This window comes from Enoplosus armatus, chromosome 24, assembly GCF_043641665.1.
Source record: "Enoplosus armatus isolate fEnoArm2 chromosome 24, fEnoArm2.hap1, whole genome shotgun sequence".
In the NCBI taxonomy this organism is placed as follows: domain Eukaryota; kingdom Metazoa; phylum Chordata; class Actinopteri; order Centrarchiformes; family Enoplosidae; genus Enoplosus; species Enoplosus armatus.
Window position 1 is genome coordinate 10955571 of NC_092203.1, and position 18293 is coordinate 10973863.

Sequence of the window (18293 nt, forward strand, 5' to 3'; positions counted from 1 at the left end):
CTTTGGTTGTCTCTCATCCCGTTTCTCTGCACAGAGTTTCAGTGTTTGAAGCGAACAATGCAGCCGACTGTAGTCGTCCGCGTGAGGAGTGTATTTATCATCAAACAAAGACACAGTTTATCATGTCATAAACGGCTCTGTTCTCCAACCGAAAATACAAAGAGTGGAGGGAGGTCAGAGGTCACGGAGGGCGCTGGAGGAAGTCATCCGGGGAATTCAGAACGCTGTGGAGATCATCGATGTAAAGATGTACCTGCATTCAAAACCAGCACAGGAACTCAAGTCAAAGAGGCTTCACTGACACGAATGTTTAAGCTACATCTGACGAAGGAGCAATCTGAATAAAAGGATGAATCCTGACTGAACTTTATGCCTATTTTTCAGTTTCAGCAGTTTGTTTACAGCATTTTGGAGTAAGAACCTGGCACCGCGACATCTCAACTCCTGCCTATTTGGCCCGAGCAGATGCAGCTCTCTTTGGGCCGCGGAGGGCACACGTCTGGCCAACTTCAACAGTGAAAAGAGCGTCTTCATTAACATGCACGGCCAGCCGCTTCCTCTGAAACGGGCCTTTGTCGCCCAGCAGATGCCCGAAACACAACGAGAGAGAAGCAGATCCGGATCAAAGGGAGAACACAGATAGATGGTATACGATCCACGAAGATACAGAGGGAGGTGTTCGGCTCTTTCTTTGTTCGTCTAGCTTAATCTTAATTAGTTCACAAGTGCTTGGCAAGGTTTTGTAAATATCTGTCGACTGGAAAAGACCCTGTAGTTTACAGTGTGATGCTTTATTTTACAGGTTCTATAGATTCCTGTCATTTCCTAATGTAATTTGGTACTAATTATAAGGAACATGGACACACTGTTCAACGCTTCCAAGTAATCGTCGTCTTTCATGGGAATGACTCTTCATAAACCCAACACAACTAGTTAAACACGTTAAACACATGTAACTGTCCACACTTTCCATTTTTATAATGTCACAGTTGCATGGAAGAGACACGATCGTGGCAATCCTCCTTGGCTCCGCTGGGTTTCAAGGGTCATTGTCGAAGGCCACAGACCTTCAATGAGCATTTGAGTCCATCAGGAAACATCCTGGCACAATAAAACACCAAGTCTACCTAATAGGTGGACTCCAGACTTTTGGGTGTCCTTCTCCCGGATTTGGGCCAGTAGTGTGAGTGGAGTTTAGGTTTAGGTTTATTTGGCTGTTATGACTTGTAAGTTGGTCGTTGGCTAATAAATAGCTGATCTAGAAGCAGCTTTGGAAGCCACAATTTAGTGTAACATATGTTTGTTTTTTGTCTGTTGCATTTCCTGTTTTATTTTGACATTAACCTCTCCTGTCGTTTCAGTTCCTGCCCTCGTCTTTCTCCAGCCCTGATTATCCTCACCTGCATCTACTTACCTGGTCCTGGTCTTGTCCTACGCCCCTAGTATCACCTCGTGTGTGCATTGTTTTCCAGTTCATTCTTAGTGTTACTACTTTTTGAACTCTCTGCCACGTGTGCACAGTAATGCTCTTTTGTCTTATTAATGGGAGAAAACTGTATCTTTACTTGTCTAAAAGTTACCACAACTTTAATGATAGTAACAGGGAAAGTGTTCACACATTACTGCACTGACATTAAGAGTCAGACATGCCCATCACTGCTGGTTAGCACAGGGTTGCAGTGGAGTGAGGGGAGGTGGACGGACGCGATTGGTCAGCAGTTTGAATGACAGACTGGCTGACCTCAGCGCTGCACCCTCAACACCACCACCCACCACCGTGCTGCAGCATAAAGCCTGCCGTCCATCCTCAGTCTCCACAACAGACAGCTTCTGCCTGAACTCACACGGAGGTAAGGTCATCCGTCTTTTTTCCAAGAGTCGCTTGATAGATTGAGCCTTTTGTGCCGAACGATAAATCTAAAAACAGAAAAGACAAATAAAATGTGAAAAGATTCGTTTAAAGACGTGTAATTCCAGCATCAAATAATGCAAATAATCATTAGTATCAACTACAGTTTGTGCTGAAGTTGTTTTAATCATATATTAATATGACAAAGTTAGATTAAGGCTTGTCAGCGTAATTTGTTCAGTGCTGTATGATGTAGATTACTTTTGGTCACTTACTTGCAGAGAACAGCAAACGACCATAAAGTATTTATATGCATATTAAAAACTAATATTTTGATTTGGATGCTAATTAATCAATCATTTGACCATCTTTAAAGAAAGTACGTTTCATTATCTGAAACCTGATTTCAACCAGAGATTTTAAATGTGAAACAAAAACAACTGGGTCATTTCGCAGCGAGTAAATCCTGATTTCTGATTTTCATTCATTCATTGATCTTTTTTTAAGGAAACGGTGAAAAGACGGATGACAATGACCGACCTGGAGACCTCGATGGCGACCATCATTGCGGTGTTTCAGAAGTATTCAGAAAGAGAAGGAGACAAACACAAACTGAAAAAGAGCGAGCTGAAGGATCTGCTGAGCGACGAGCTGCCAGATCTGATGGCGGTGAGACTCGAACACGAAGAGATCTGAAACTCTGCAGGAAGTTTCACCTGAACACAGACAGAAATGGCCTCTGGTGGAAGAAGTATTCAAATCCTTCAGTACAAGTAAAAGTACATTCAGTGTGGAGGAGAGTTTAAGACGTTTGCTGTTCTGGGGAGGTTGATGTTACACGATCAGATGTTAAAGTTAAGAAAGAAGGAAGGCGTACGTTTACTCTAAAACTGCACTGAAGTTTGGAAGTACTTGTAGCCTACTTTACTTGAGTACTTTTTACATTTATTTGACAGCTCTACTTACGACATGATCAGCTAAAATTAGACCCCCCCCCCCCCAAAACATATAGAGCATTAAAATACAGATGAAAGGAATAGTTGTAATATAACGAAACACTTTGCTGCCAATACTCTTGAACTTCTATTGAATTCAGGGCTTTTACTTGTAATGAAGTATTTCCACACCGTGATATTTCTTATTGCTAAGTATAAGTATACTTTATTTATCCTAAGCAGGAAAAGGTGCAAATATAAACTATCAATAACATATCTAGAATCCACAAGATCCAAAATATAAACAAGGTCAACGGTTTGTGTCTTGGTGAGTTGCATATCGATGTGTATGAGAAGCGTATTAACCTGCCCCCCCTCTCCATCCTCGAGCAGCAGAGGGGTTGTTTAGATGAGTATGTAGTCCAGTCTGCCCACTTATTGATCCTTTATCTGACTGTGCGAGTGAGACTCTGTGGCCCCCACCGTGGCCCTGAACCGTCAGTAACTATACTGTCTATTGATAAATCCATGGCGCTGTCCGTGGTGCTGAAGTCAGATTCATATCTCTATATGTATATAATATTCTCTAAACTATCTACTATGAATACTCAGTTATTTACTGTATTGCAGCCTATGTACTCTAGTAGTGTCACCAACAGCGAAACAATGGTTCAGAGATCTCAATACTTCATCCACCTCCGACCGAGCTAAATATTGTGATTCAGAAGTTTGATTTGAATCCAGGCCTATTTTAATCTAAAGTCCCGAGTTGTATAATATGACCTGATGTGAGCTCCCTGTCCCCCCCCCCCTGCAGCATGTGAAAGACCAGGCCACACTTGACAGCCTGATGGAGGGCCTGGACACCGACGGCGACGCCGAGTGTGACTTCCAGGAGTTCATGACATTGATCTCCATGGTTACCATCTGTTGCCACGAGTTCTTCGAGCATGAGGACGAGTAAGGGGGAGGCGACCATGGAGACGAAAGGCGGGGTGGGGGGGGATGGGGGTACAGTAAATTATAAAGAAAAAGCAGCCTAGCAACGCACAACCCGTCGGTGCCTTCAGAGCAGCGCGCAGGGTGGGAAAACACAACTCCAGCCAGCAGCCAAAACATGCCTGGTGAGGTTTGGCTGGTGGCTGGCAAACAGTCCAGTCTAGTAGTTAGTTTAGCTGAAATCAACCATGATTTCAAGATCCTGTTCTCTTTCTATTTGATTCTAAATATCTAGATGGCTTGTAAAGTCTGGGTTTTGGTGTGGCTACTAAATTTGTATAAGTCGACCAGTAACCTAAAGTAGTTGAAATGCGGGCTTTCTTTAACAACATTTCGCACTTCAAAAAGATCTTTAGAGAACTTGGCAGTATTTCTGTACTTTTTAATGGCCAATTTAGCATAATTTACAATCCCGTTGTATAATTCAAGCTGGGTTTTTTTTGTGTTTGCTAGATTTTGGGTATGGCTACCAACTTTGGCTACCAAGCAATCAGTAATCTAAGGTTCTTCTCTTGAAAGTCTAAAGGGCCAGTAAAGTTGTAAAAATGACTGGTAAGTTTGTCTACACATAATAATCATTTTAGAGGTACTTTTTAAACTGTTAAGATTGTGGCTGGTATATTTCAGATATGGCTAGTAAGTTAGTCAAGCAGCCACTGATCATTGAGATTTTACACATAAAATTTGAAGAGGCCAATAACCATTTTATCAACTCCAGTAGCCACTTTTGGAGTCAACCAAGTTGGTAGTCATTAAAAAACATTTGATTGGCTAGTAAAAGTTTCAAAATGGCTTGTGAGTTTTACATAATCTAGAAGCCACTTTGGAAGCCACAGTTTAGGAGAAATCTAGTAAATTGTTAAAAATTCGAAGTGACTGGTAACTTAGTCTTAACAAGTTTAATTGGCTAGTAAAAGTTTGAAAATGGCTAATGACTTTGATTTTTTTTTTATTCTAGCTGCCAGTCTGGTAGAAAAACCGTCATTTGGAGTTATACTGTACAATGAAAATCTGTCTGGTTGGATGTTGCTAGTAAATTTGTTTGTTCTACATTTATTTGATGTTTTGTCAAAGTTTGAGTTTGTTTCATGTTTGGAAGTTCTTTACTTCATATTGAGATACTGAACAAGAAACCCACAATTATTTGAGTCATAATAAATTCCAAATATCTAGCTGGCTGCTAAAATAATCACAAAATTATTTAGTAGCTGAGTTTAGTTAAACCAACAATCTGATTCAACCTGCTAGAATAAAAAACATGCGATGGATATAAAAATGTTTATCAAAGCAGAAGGAACAGAGTTTGTCTGACGATGTGTATTTTGAAATGTTGAGCACTGGTTTGTTTGGATGTTGATACGAAATGAATTAAATTATCAATGCTTGACTCTGAGACTGTTTTTGTTTGTTTTTTCCCCAATTTATTCTTGGCTGGTCGTCATTAACAAGTATTACCTTTTCCTCAGTGTGTTGTTTGCTGCCTTGAGTGTCTTGAGTTTGATGAGTGACTTGAGAGATATTAGATTTGTGTGTTTTCACTCGTAGCAGACGAAAAACTCGTGTATAAGATCACAAACCAAAACAATCAGACAGAGAACTTTATTTAAAATGTCAGATTTCTACTCTGGACTGCAGATTGACGGGATTCATGTCAAACCTTCCAAAACCTCTCTGACCTTGTTTGATCCCTAACTTTTTTTTTTGTGGGTGGCAGTTGTTTGTAGAGCGAGTCTGAGGCCTTTTCCCACAGTATTAAAGTAAAGTATATAAGTATATAAGTATTAAGTCCAGTTTTGAATCCCAAACAAACTCATTTCAGAGCTGTGATGCACGTCGCTCTGTATTTACAGCTCAAACATCATAACTTTCTAATCTTTTATTTAGTTTTGAGTGCAGCGACCTTCAGGTGTGAGGTAAGATCCTCTCCCCACTGACCTCATTAACTAGCTGGTTAGTCACCTGTTTGAATCATCGACCTGAAGGACAAACGAGCCTAAAAAGCTCTTTACGAGTTTCATTTTGGCCGTCAGTCCTCCACAGGGGACGTCCTTCGAATGAGGCGGCCTCAGAGTTGGGGAGAAAAACAGTCACATATTAAAACTATTTTTATGACACTCTTCTCTGGTTGTTTGGAGGCATTCTGGGAAACGTAGGAAAGCACTATAACATACAGGAATAACTCCTGCAACATGTTAAACAGAGAGATCTACATTAACTAAGTGGCTGAAGGTGAGATTATTAAACACTGTATGTGTACAGACGCACACACACACACACACACACACACACGATCATTACTGTGTGTGTGTGTGTGTGTGTGTGTGTGTGAAGAGATGATGTAAGAGGCGTTGTCAGCTGCACAGTTTCAGACATCTGCAGGCTGTTTAACATCAGAGAGGTGGAGTCAGCCTCCTGATTGGCTGGAGGGGGAACAGATCCCGACCCTGGGGACTGACACCACACCCATCTGTGTGTGTGTGTGTGTGTGTGTGTGTGTGTGTGTGTTGTCCAGCATATGCTCTGTTGTGTTTCTTCTTCTTCTTGTTCTTCGTGGATGAAGAGCTGCTTGCAGATTCTCAGAACTGGTGAGTTTTTTGGGGGGTTTTGACGCCTTGTTTTGTTTTAATTTCTAAAATCTTTTGTGACATTTTTAAAAGCTGCCTGCAGTCGATAATCTCTAAAACGATGCATCCACACTAAACATAGCTTTGCTGCATATATGTTCTGTATGTTATGTACACAATTAACGTGTGCAGCTGCAGTCTTAAATAAGACGAGAGAGGGATGTGAAAGGAAAGTAAAAACGTCGTAATTTCTATGGAAGTTTTGGGTAGCTTGTGTATATTTTTGCTCCATTTACTTCCAATCCTGCAAACTTTAACTCACTTAAAGTTAAATTGAGATTGATTTCATACCTTCAAAGCAGGTTTTAGTGTAACATCTTGCAGTTAATCCATCACTGTGAACAGTTATGACAAAGTTGCATTACTGTTGAAGAACTGTTACTGAAGAAGAGGATCCTGCAGCTTTTTGAGAAAGAGACAATGACGTTTATGAATATCTGATAAACAGCCATGAATTGTTCAATTTATTCATTTTCTGCTGCTCAGGTTGACGTCATCATGGACGATTTCACGCCTCCTCCTACTGAGGTTGTGACCCAGATACTGACCAAGGGTAGGTACAAGTACATGAATGTGAATAGTGCTTTATATTTTTATATACTTTTTACCGCTCTACATTCATCTGACAGCGTTAGTTACTGATTACTTTTCTGATTAAGATTAATGGAACATTTAGCAGTGTCTTGTTTGGGCTCCTTATCGTGTTTCCACCAAAAGAGAGATTTAAACATTTTAGATGGTTTCATTTAAATATCTGGTCGGGGCCCAAAGAGGTCAAAATATCTAATATTTCACAAAAAAGAAAGATTTGTGTAACAGAGCTTTGTTTCTTCTTCTTCACTCTCCCGTTAATCATCTCATGCCCCCTCAAAGTTATGTCGTGACCTTTGGAGGGGCCTGACCCCCAGATTGGGAACCACAGGACAGCTAACTGTATATAAAGTACTCTGTTACTAGTAAAAGTTACATTTACATTCAGTAAAAGTATTAACAGCAAAAGTATTCAAGTAAAAGTACTTTCAGAGAGTTATGTTATTATATATATCATATTATGTCATACTTTATAAACTGATCTTCTCCAGCTGTCGGATTAATGTAGTGCAGTAAAAAGTATTTCCCTCTGAAATGCAGTGAAGTAGAAGTATCAAGTAGCATAATATTGAAATACTTATATCAGTTGCAGATGCCATTTCACTGATAATACTCGTGTACTTCAGTAGGATTTTGAATGAAGAACTTTTACTTGTAATGGAGAATTTTTAGTATTTGCATGAAAATACGATCTAATCTGAATCTGATCAGTGCAGTTTTTGATCAATGATTCTCATTGATGTGAGTCCCAGCACACACACACACACACACACACACGCACACGCACACACACACACACGGTGTATGTGTGTGTGTGTGTGTGTGTGTGTGTGTGTGTGTTTAGCAGGGAGTGTCTTATCAGCCTAATGCCAGAGAGGAGCATGGGAAGGAGCGAGTGTGACGCCTCCAGGGTCTGTCGCCGTGGAGATAAGAGCTGACACACTGATACCCGCTGGCCCTCGTTTCCACGGCGGGGCCAAAGAGGGTCAACTCTGTTGGGAGCCAGAGAGGGCCAGAGAGGGCCAAAGGGAGCCAGAGAGGACCAGAGAGGGCCAGAGAGGGTCAACTCTGTTGGGAGCCAGAGAGGGCCAGAGAGGGCCAGAGAGGGCCAGAGAGGGCCAAAGGGAGCCAGAGAGGACCAGAGAGGGCCAAAGAGGGCCAAAGAGGGTCAACTCTGTTGGGAGCCAGAGAGGGCCAGAGAGGGCCAGAGAGGGCCAAAGAGGGTCAACTCTGTTGGGAGCCAGAGAGGGCCAGAGAGGGCCAGAGAGGGCCAAAGAGGGCCAAAGAGGGTCAACTCTGTTGGGAGCCAGAGAGGGCCAGAGAGGGCCAAAGAGGGTCAACTCTGTTGGGAGCCAGAGAGGGCCAGAGAGGGTCAAAGGGAGCCAGAGAGGGCCAGAGAGGGCCAAAGAGGGCCAGAGAGGGCCAGAGAGGGCCAAAGGGAGCCAGAGAGGGTCAGAGAGGGCCAGAGAGGGCCAGAGAGGGCCAAAGGGAGCCAGAGAGGGTCAGAGAGGGCCAGAGAGGGCCAGAGAGGGCCAAAGGGAGCCAGAGAGGGTCAGAGAGGGCCAGAGAGGGCCAGAGAGGGCCAAAGGGAGCCAGAGAGGGCCAGAGAGGGTCAGAGAGGGCCAGAGAGGGGCTAGATTCTTGTTTATCATTTAGAAAGGAACTTTACATGAAACTGCTTATTGCTTATAGTTAGTAAAACATCAGATTTCTGGTTATTAAACTGTGAAATATCTTTTGTTTTCACTGCGTTATTTGTAAAAAGTAGAAACGTTTACATGCAGAGTCTGTTTTTGTGATATATTTCTGAACTAAAACACCTAAATGCAACATCTGTAGTCGTGTTTCTGACTTTCAAACCATGTAAGAACTTCTGAGGGTGACGTTTTTTTGCTTATTATCTTATATTATTATTATTATTTTGGGGTCTTATCATCTCAAGATGTCAACTTCATTATCTCTGTGTCAAGATAACAAAATTGTGCTCTTAGTTCACTTTTTTAGGGTCAACTTAATGTCTTGTTATCTCAGTTTCTGTTTGTTGCTTTTTGTAGGTTGTGATTTGACCGTTTATATGATGTTTAAATAAACAGAGTTGAGCTCCGTTTGGCCCTGAAGTGCAAAACCAGCTTCAGTCACACTGAGGCTTTAAGATAGACTGAGGGTGTTTGAATACCATGCATGGTTGGATTCTGTGCTGCCATGTGTCCTGCAGCGAACTTTACAATGTGCAACTCTGCGCGGGCGTGGTGGCTAAATACTGAAAAAACCTAATGAAGTTCTGAAGTTTTAATGCAAGAAAATACATAAGGAAAATGTGAAACTCCTGGAAAACCTCCTTCAGCTTCTGTTATGTGTTCAGAGGAGCTTTGCAGCATTTGTTCCCAGAGTGCATCAACTCTTCAATTCAGACGCAAATATTGTACTTTTTACTCCATTTATCATATTTTATATTAATAAACAACAATATTCTGGTGTATTCAGATGACCTTCACATGCTGCAGCATTAACACGATGATAATATAATAACAATAATACAATATATCTTTTACATTTACTGAAGTAAGCTCTTTGAATTTCACCCTAAAAAGTATATTTCACCTGCTTGTTTCTGGCGACTGGTGTTTCATTAAAGGGGTTAAAGGTGTTTAATGAAACTATTTGAAGACTATAAAACCATTTTTAGAGAGCTGGAGAGGACATATATAACTGATAATAAATGAATGGTGGTTTAATTTGTCTTTACAGTCATCAACACAGACAGTGGAGCGTTTGCAGCCTTAATTGGAGGTGAGAACTGAACTTCCTGATAATATTTAATGATGCTAACAGACAGACAGTAAAATCAGGTTTCTTCCTTAAGTTGTTTAAGCCTCTATAGAGCAGTCTGGCCTCTCTAAAACCAGAGTCACACCATTTAAAGCCCAATTATGACCCTGATTTTGGTTTACAAGATCTTTCTCTATTCCACATTAAATGAACTCAGCATAAACATCTTATTAAAACCACTGAATTAACTAATTATAGACTTTTTGTGTTTGATTATAATCAGTGTGATGATTAGAGAGATTTAATGTGCACATTTCAGGGATCTCCTGTCTTGACATTCACGCTCCATCTTCCAGGGATCGTCGGTGCAGTGCTGCTGCTGCTGATCTGCACGACAGCGGTGCTGCTGTGGTGTCTGTCCAGACATAAAGGCTCGTACGTCACCAACGAGATGGACGGCGACGACGACGACGACATCGATGACGACGAGTCCGTCGGCTCTGACGCGGCGCTCCAGAGCAGGGAACCTCTGAAGATCAAAGAGGACGACTGAAGAAGAAAACTTGCTCGAGGACTAAAGAGCTTCGTAGCTTTGTTTCACTGAGGAGGATTTTTTTATTTTTCAAAAGTAACCAATTTCCTAAAACTGCACAAAGCAACTTTGCACAAGACATAACTGTTTGACATGTGAGTCTTTTCCCTGTGAAGCAGCACCGGCCATTTTATTTCAGCAGCATTGTTGGACGAAACATGCAAAAAACTTCCTAATGTGACTATTTGTCAGGAAAAATATCCAATAAGACTCAAAAACTTGTGACGAGCAGCTGCCAAACACTAAACTGAAATATGGAATAAAGTTATACATCATCTGGTTGTTACTGATCAGCACAGACACAACTAAACATCCCATCAACACACAGAGATATTGATCTTAAACCAGCTGATCATTACTCATCTCAAGGCTGATTCATGTGCCAACCTTTCCGAAATCTGCAGCACTTTTCTCGCTTTCTGATTGATTCTTCCGAGATGGTTTCATAGTTAATGAAAATAAACCTGGTGCAGCTTTAAATAACTTCTAACACTTTAAGGAAAATGTTTGCAGAATAACAGCCATCAATTTAAGTGGCATTCCCCGTTAAATATGAAATCTTTTGCCTCAAATCTCTAATTTTCACCACATTACATTCTTCTGCAGATTTATTAAGTGGCTCATGTACTGACTCATATGTTAAAAACTCCTCCTGCCCGCTCAGATGCTGCTGGTTTCTAAAACTTTACAGCTCCACCAGACAAATCTGACTTTTACAGCTCCAGAGGCTCCAAACTAACCAGCTGACCAGACGCTGGTAAACATTTACTGGCTGCTGGTGAATTTCCACCCTGGTTGTTTGTAATGTTTTATAACAGTGAGTGACTCTGACTAACATGCCACACTGTTGTGAATCAGATGTGAGGAATAATCTGTGTGTAGAGAGTTCAGTTTTTCAATAAATAGAAAGAAATGGTGATAAACCAAAAGATGAAAAGGCTTTTAGAGAGTCACAATATTTAGTCAATTGTTTTCAATATAGTGGAAGAAGATCTGTCTGTTTTTTTTACACATTTTCTAATTAAAATCTCTTCTTGAGTAGTTTTACTTACTAACAATTTATAAGAATAAAGTTTACACTTTTACACACAATGTCGTCATTTATTTTGTGTGATTTTGAGAAGGTGCTTCATTATAGTGAATTTAAACGGCTCCATCTAGTGGTCAAGAACATGCACTGCACTCATTTGAAAACGTGATTTTTCTTTTTCTGTGCATTTGAGGGTCTAATTTGGGGGAAACAGCAAAGAATATAACACACTTGTAATATGAAAACTATTCAGAACTATAAAAGCTTAATTTTGCTGCTGTTGGTGCTGCCAGATGATCCACATTCCTCCTCTGGTCCTGCTCAGAGCCGGTGACGGTTTGGATACAAACGTCTTGCCAAGGTGCCTGGGATTGGTTTTAAAGTTTGAGTCATTCAGGACTTCTGGTAATTGTGGGGACGTTATGGTGAGATGACGTGAACCACAACGGGAAAGTGAAGCAGAGCAACAACAGAAGGGAGGAAAATAAAAAACAAAACAGGAGTAAAGATGCAAAAACTGTTGAACTTAAACCCATAAAAACCCTGAAAACACTGAGCCACTATTCTTGCTTTGGTGGACAGGAAAGTTGTATTTTATGTATGGCATCTTTACCTGCTTTTACACTGGATACTCATCAATAAGTCAGAGTGAAACTGCATTAATCAATCCGAAATGATCAATTAGAGGACGAGTAATATTCAAAGAAGTATTATTGTTGCATGTTTTATTAGTTTTTCATCCTTTTTGTGGAGCATTTTACTGTAGTTTGACTCAAAGTGCAGTTTATAGTGAAACGCTCAGATTATTTAATAAATGAAGATGTGTTTCTTCATAATATAGAACATTTAGCAGATTTGTGTTTCCATGATTTATTCCTCATATTTCTGCTCTTTTTCCTTCGTATTTATTTCCCCGGTTTATCAGGCTCCTAGGTTAATAAATTAATAAATGTGAAACTCTAGGTCATACATTTATAACTTTTATCAGTTTAATTTTCAGCTTCTCAAAGCCTCACAGCAAGAAAACTACCATGTGAAAAATGATCCGGTTGTAATACCACCAGAGGCCTGCTGATGGTGCTGTTGGACCAAAACGGAGCTTCACAGCAAACGGCAGAAAACTGATGGAAAACTGTTACTGTTAATCAATTATATTTATGATCAATGACAATAAATAGGAGAAAAAACTGAAGAGAGGAGAAAATAAAGAGGAAGAGGAGTAAGACAAGACAAAAGGAAGAAGAAAGACAAGAAGAATTGTTATATAAAGGAAAAGTAATTTGATCTTTGATGCTTTATTATCAAATCCTGTTTGTTATACGAGCCGGGGTGTGCTCATGTTACTTCGTTAAATATTTAAACACACACAGCCTGAGTGGCAGGGTAAATATAATGTGTCTGTGTGTTTATCGGCTAATAAAACCTGCAAATTAAAACCGCTTGACGCTCGTTAATGAACTGCCTTTAAACTAAACACACACACACACACACACACACACACACACACACACCAGAGCAGCCTTAAAACAGCTTAGTGGGCAGAAAAATAACCGCTTTAGGAGACAAAAGAGAGAAGAACTAACAGGCGAAGGTTAGCTTAGCATGCTAAAATTAACTCAAACTAAAATCAGAGATCCTCCGAGGTCTAGGAAGCAAAACTTTTTTACATTTCTAGATTATTTTAAATGGTTAAAAGTACAAAATAATGGTGATTATGATTCATCTAGTTTCCTTTAGGGAGCTTTTTCAGCCAAGCAGACCAACCTCTCTAATCAGAGTTTGGCTGTTTTCTTCTCATTTGTTCGGCCAAACCAAACACTGAGCCGTCTGCAGTCTATCAGGTGTCAGTCTCAGGTTAATACGACGTGGCAGTTTGGTTTAGTAGAGTGATAGTCTGCCGCAAATAATCCAAAACACCTGAACCACATACAGGAAAAGGAGATTAACTTCACTTCTTGCAAAAACAACAACTACAGCTTGGTATTGTACACTGGATTATAAATAATAGGGACATTTTGAGAACTAATCTGTCTTTCTGTAAACGAAGACAAAGATTCAAACTATATAAAATACTCTCTTCTTATGCTCTTAAAAGTGTAGTAAATAAAAGTATGTCAGGCCCAAATTCACACGACAACTTTACAGTTTTGGTAACAAGTCAAATATAAATTGAGGAACTTTAAATGCTTTTGTTTTTATGCAGAATTATTTTATACTGAACGCTAACTCAAATATTCATGTAAAAGTAATATGAATTTGCAAAATATCAGTGCCAAATGTGAACGATTTAAGTCACACCTTGAAACTAAAGAGGAAACTATTGAATATTTCACTCTGATTCAAGTCTAAACTTTAACCACAAACCCTAAACTTTAAAGCTACGAATTTCACTGACATTTACATAAAAACTTAAAACTATCGTTTAACAATGTTTGCACAAAGTACAATAATTACAAAACATCAATATATTATAATAATTTAATATATGTTTGTGTGTGTGTGTTTTTGTAGGTGGAGGCAAAGTGGATGGTGATTATGAGGTGAGACTAATTTAAATGTGTTTGAAAAGCAGACAGGAAACTATGTGGGTGCACGGCTGCAAGCATTAGCTGCTGAGGTTAGCATGTTAGCAAGTTAGCCAAGGTTAGCATCAAACAGTTTGTTGTCACCCTCTGTTCCTGCTCATGCAGCATCTTGTACTTATAATGGCAACTATCAGTGCATGTAAACATTCAAAAAATTGGCTGGGCTTTGGTGGGTCTTGCTATTTTTCAACATTTAAACATTCTAACAAATGTAGTTGAGTAAAAAGTACAATATTTGCAGTGGAGTAGAAGTATAAAGATGCATAATCAAGTAGAGTACAAGTACCTCAGTACAATACTTGTTATTGAGACATCAACCAGCTGCTGAAGTGCTGATGCTTGTTTTACCTAAAACTCACAGAGCTGACTCACACCGACTGAGACAGAGAAAGTTCAGAGTGCACCTTTCAACTAAGCAATGTGATGGTTGATTAACTTTCAGTTTTATGAGGCTGCGTGTGAGACAACATCCCCGTTATTGTACAGTCGGCTGGGAACTGAGCAGGTGAAGACATTAAAATAAAACAGTTCAAAGGGAAGTTTGGACCTTGTCAGGTTTTTTCCCTCTTCATCACAGCCTTAACTGCGTCCATTAAAGCCGGAACCATCGAGGAACGAAGGGGCTCGGGGCCCCGCCAAGGTGGGAAATTTCATCTGTGACTCACATGCTCGCTTGTTTGTCAAGTCAATTTGAGTTAACGCCGTTGTGAATAACAACAGTGTTGCGGTATCCAAGGAAAGAATGAGCTGAAATTGTTTTGAGGAAAGAAATCAAAGAGATAAAATACACTGTGAATTTCCCCGGAGAGCTGGGTAATTTCTCATCTTTTCCAGAGGAGGGGAGGTTTTGACAGAGTCCAGTTTCCCACCCGGCAGTCCCACCAGATCATTACTGGAAATTGTGCAAATTTATACATTTTAACAAGGGATTTATTTAACCTGGTATTGAGTCTAAAAAGACGACTCCAGTGAGACTGTAGGGTCTGCTCATTTCCTGTTATCCCTTTTTCAGCTTGTAGCTTGTTCTGTTTGCCTCATTCTGTAAAGTCAATATGACAAAGTCCTCAGAGGAAAGAAGAGAGTTATAACTGTCTATATTTGTTAAATTTGTTCCTTATTTATCCAAAAGCACAACTCCAGGTCAACCAAACATCCAGGTTTGCAGATGAAGTATAGAAGACGGTGAGATTAAGCCATGAGACAGTAATACGGGAAGGTTTTGATCCAATTTGGCTCTTAATACCAAAACTAAATGCGCATTAGGGACTAAATATTATTAAATCAGGGTCAATTTTTGAGGTCCAACATGGAAAGTCCTGGAAAAGTGTAGACCAGTGAAAACAAGGAAATTATTTGAGAGCAGAGGTCCCAAACCTCAGATTTTATTTTGAAGGGGTGACTGAGTTCATGGGAAGCCGACGTCATATCGCAGTGTGTGTGTGTGTGTGTGTGTGTGTGTGTGTCGTCCTAGAGACCCCCCACCCCCATCCAAAACACACACACACACAATTTACACAGTCACACACCACAGCTCATGTTAGTGTGTGTGTGAGTGTGTAAGTGGTGATGTTAATCAAACCCAGATGAGCGAAGAGGCCAGACGAGTCGAGTCATTGTGTGTGTGTGTGTGTGTGTGTGTGTGTATATAACAGCAGTAATAATAGTCTGGGCTGGTGGAGTTCGACCCAAGGGCCGGCCCCCCAAAACCTGGGGCCCCGGGGCCGACACACACACACAGCTGAAGTCACCACCTGAGAATGTGGGGACATGGGGGCCGAAGCGGCACCTTAGCGTGCAAATAGAGCTCGCCGTGTGTGTGCGTACATTTACTCAAGTACTGGACTTCAGTACAAATGTGAGGTACTTGTACTTTACTTGAGTATTTACATTTTATGCTACTTGATACTTCAACTCCACAACATCTCAGAGTCAAATATTGTACTTTTTACTCCACTACATTTGGTGATTTCAAACGTGAATGTTTAAACGTTGAAAAATAGCAAGACCCACCAAATCCCAGCCAATTTTTTTAATATTTACACGCAGGAAGCGTTTTGGAAGCCTGTGTTTACCAGCTGCAATATTAAAGTGTATATTATTCTGAAATGGGTCATTCTGCATAATGAGTACGCATCTGCCAAGTAAGCGTAACGTATTGAAACTGGAAAAAAGCTGAACAGTTTGAGTAGAAATTTGCTTTTTCTTTCATATAATTTTGGTACCCGGAAAGCATTCATTTGGTGATTTGGAGGTCAAAAGAAAATGTCTAATGTAAGTTAGACAGGGGAAATAAAGCCCAAGATCCTTTTTGACCTATAAATCTCCAGATTGGTGCTTACTGGATATGATGAAACAGGTTTGGTGAGTCATAAATGATCAAAACCAACAGGAATGAGGACCAAAACTACCAAAATCATGTAGTTTTCCATGTCGGGTGAGTCACACTTTCCCACCGACACACGAACAACCAAAAACCAACACAAATACATCATAAAAGGCTCCATACCTGGTGTCACCTCACCAACATCTGACGTTTTATTGTGTGCTGACAGGAGCAACAGCCAAAACTGTAAAACCTGACAGAGCTGAGTCCTGCAGCATAAAAACCAACGTCAGTTTGTTGTGTCTCGTTCAACTCACTCTAACTCTGACAGAGACAAAAGAGCAGGGGTTAGCCCAAATTTAATTTTTGTAGTTTTGGTCACTTTTGGGTTGGATTAAGAGATGTTTTGTGCCCTGAAGGCTGAGCGGCGTGTTTTGTTTTTTTTTCTTTCCTCCAGAATCATGAAACACTTTCATTTCATCGCTTACCAAAAACGCCAGTTTCATTTTCCAGACGGTTTTATGTTGGCCCGGAGGATGAGTCATCAAAACTTCAGGGTCTGGAAAGGATCGCCGCTGACGAAAACATTTCCCAGCATGCTTGGTTAGTCACATAGCAGGATGATGGATTGAAAGCTCTTCCAAATAAATACATGAAAACAAATCTCCACTTCCCAGGTCGGCAATGAGGTTTTTATTCAACCCCTATTTATCCAGGGGAGGTTGGCCGGGCACATTCACTCTTTCTCAACAATGCCGTGATTCAGTTTCATAAAGCTGCACACATTATCATTTGGGAGCTGCCCAGTGCGACCACAGCCATCTGCTGTCAGCTACTGGGAGCTGCCCAGTATACAACCACAGGCTGCTGCTGCCACCGAGCTAATTGGAAGTTAAGTGTCTTGTTCAAGGGCGCAGCTGAGGTTGGAGAGCGTTGCTGCTTCGCTTAAAGGGTCAGTTCACTCAGCAAAACAGATTTTCTTGGTGTCTAGTCATCCAGATTGATTCAGTTTTATGTTATGATTTTAAACGTGAATGTTTAAACGCTGAAAAATAGCAACGCCCACCAAAGCCCAGCCAATTTTTTGAACGTTTACATGCAGGAGGTTTTATTTGATCAAACTGATTCATTAAGCATATTACAGCCATCTGAGTGATCTGTGTGTGTCTATATTGTTGATTTTTTGCCTAACAATGTGAGATCGAAATATTTCACAATCCAGCGTGCAGATCCTGTTTCTTTGTTTCTGACTGTGACCTTTCTTCTGCCGTATAGACGAACCTCTAAAGTTACTCCCATGAAATCCTCAGCTCTGATATTGATGGGCAGTGAAGTGCGTGGGATGTTTGATATCCAAAGAATGAAGTGGGAGAAGAAAATATGTTGCTCTCCATCATATTCCTCATAAATTTACTTTTTTTGTGTGTGTTTTTCCAGAGTCGGCTGCAGAACAAAAGCTCAGAGGCAAAGTTAATCTCTCAGGCGTCAGTCTTTAAGCAAACAGAGCTGAGATAACCTCCAGACGTTTGATGTTCAGTGTATTAAGAGCATTTAAAGAGTGTTAATGAGCATTCCTATTGTTTAGGCTGCCATTTACAAACTAAATTGATCACAAGATGAGATGTGTCAAGACATATTCCAATTATAGTTTAAAAAGAGGAAGCAAACGTTAGTACTTAGAACTGCAAGCTGCAGTTTTACACTACATTTGGTTTATTTGCATTTTATGTAACCACTTGCAGTTAAATTTCTCTCTTTATTTGACAAAGTTAAATAATAAAATACTGTGTTGAAAAAGTGGGTAAAGTCCCGATCCCCATACTGAAGCGATGACAGGCACCAAGCACAAGGCAGCATATGAACCACATTTTTTTTAATAATGTTGCCGTAAATTCTGCTTAAATGCATCTTTAACAAACAATAGAAATGTCTTCCAGCAGGAAACAGATGGGTAACATGAGCCGGGATGACGACTTCCAGCAGTCTGTGTTCAGTT

The 18293-nt window shown here is 40.4% G+C and overlaps 2 protein-coding genes across 3 annotated transcripts; both read left to right on the forward strand.

The window, feature by feature from the left end:
* The first annotated feature begins 2374 nt into the window (after window positions 1-2374).
* Window positions 2375-3748, forward strand: s100b (S100 calcium binding protein, beta (neural)). The gene is made up of 2 exons (XM_070930811.1): window positions 2375-2518; window positions 3602-3748. Exons 1-2 carry the CDS (start codon window positions 2375-2377, stop codon window positions 3746-3748), a joined length of 291 nt encoding a protein of 96 aa, XP_070786912.1.
* Window positions 3749-6251: 2503 nt separating this feature from the next.
* Window positions 6252-11359, forward strand: LOC139306834 (glycophorin-C-like). Of its 2 annotated transcripts, XM_070930791.1 has the most exons (4): window positions 6252-6368; window positions 6894-6960; window positions 9747-9788; window positions 10124-11359. In XM_070930791.1, the coding sequence occupies exons 2-4, from the start codon at window positions 6906-6908 to the stop codon at window positions 10318-10320; spliced, it is 294 nt and encodes a 97-aa protein (XP_070786892.1). In that variant the 5' UTR covers window positions 6252-6368; window positions 6894-6905; the 3' UTR covers window positions 10321-11359. The 2 variants fall into 2 exon arrangements, with proteins under 2 accessions (XP_070786892.1, XP_070786893.1); XM_070930792.1 differs by lacking the exon at window positions 9747-9788.
* Window positions 11360-18293: the final 6934 nt, after the last annotated feature.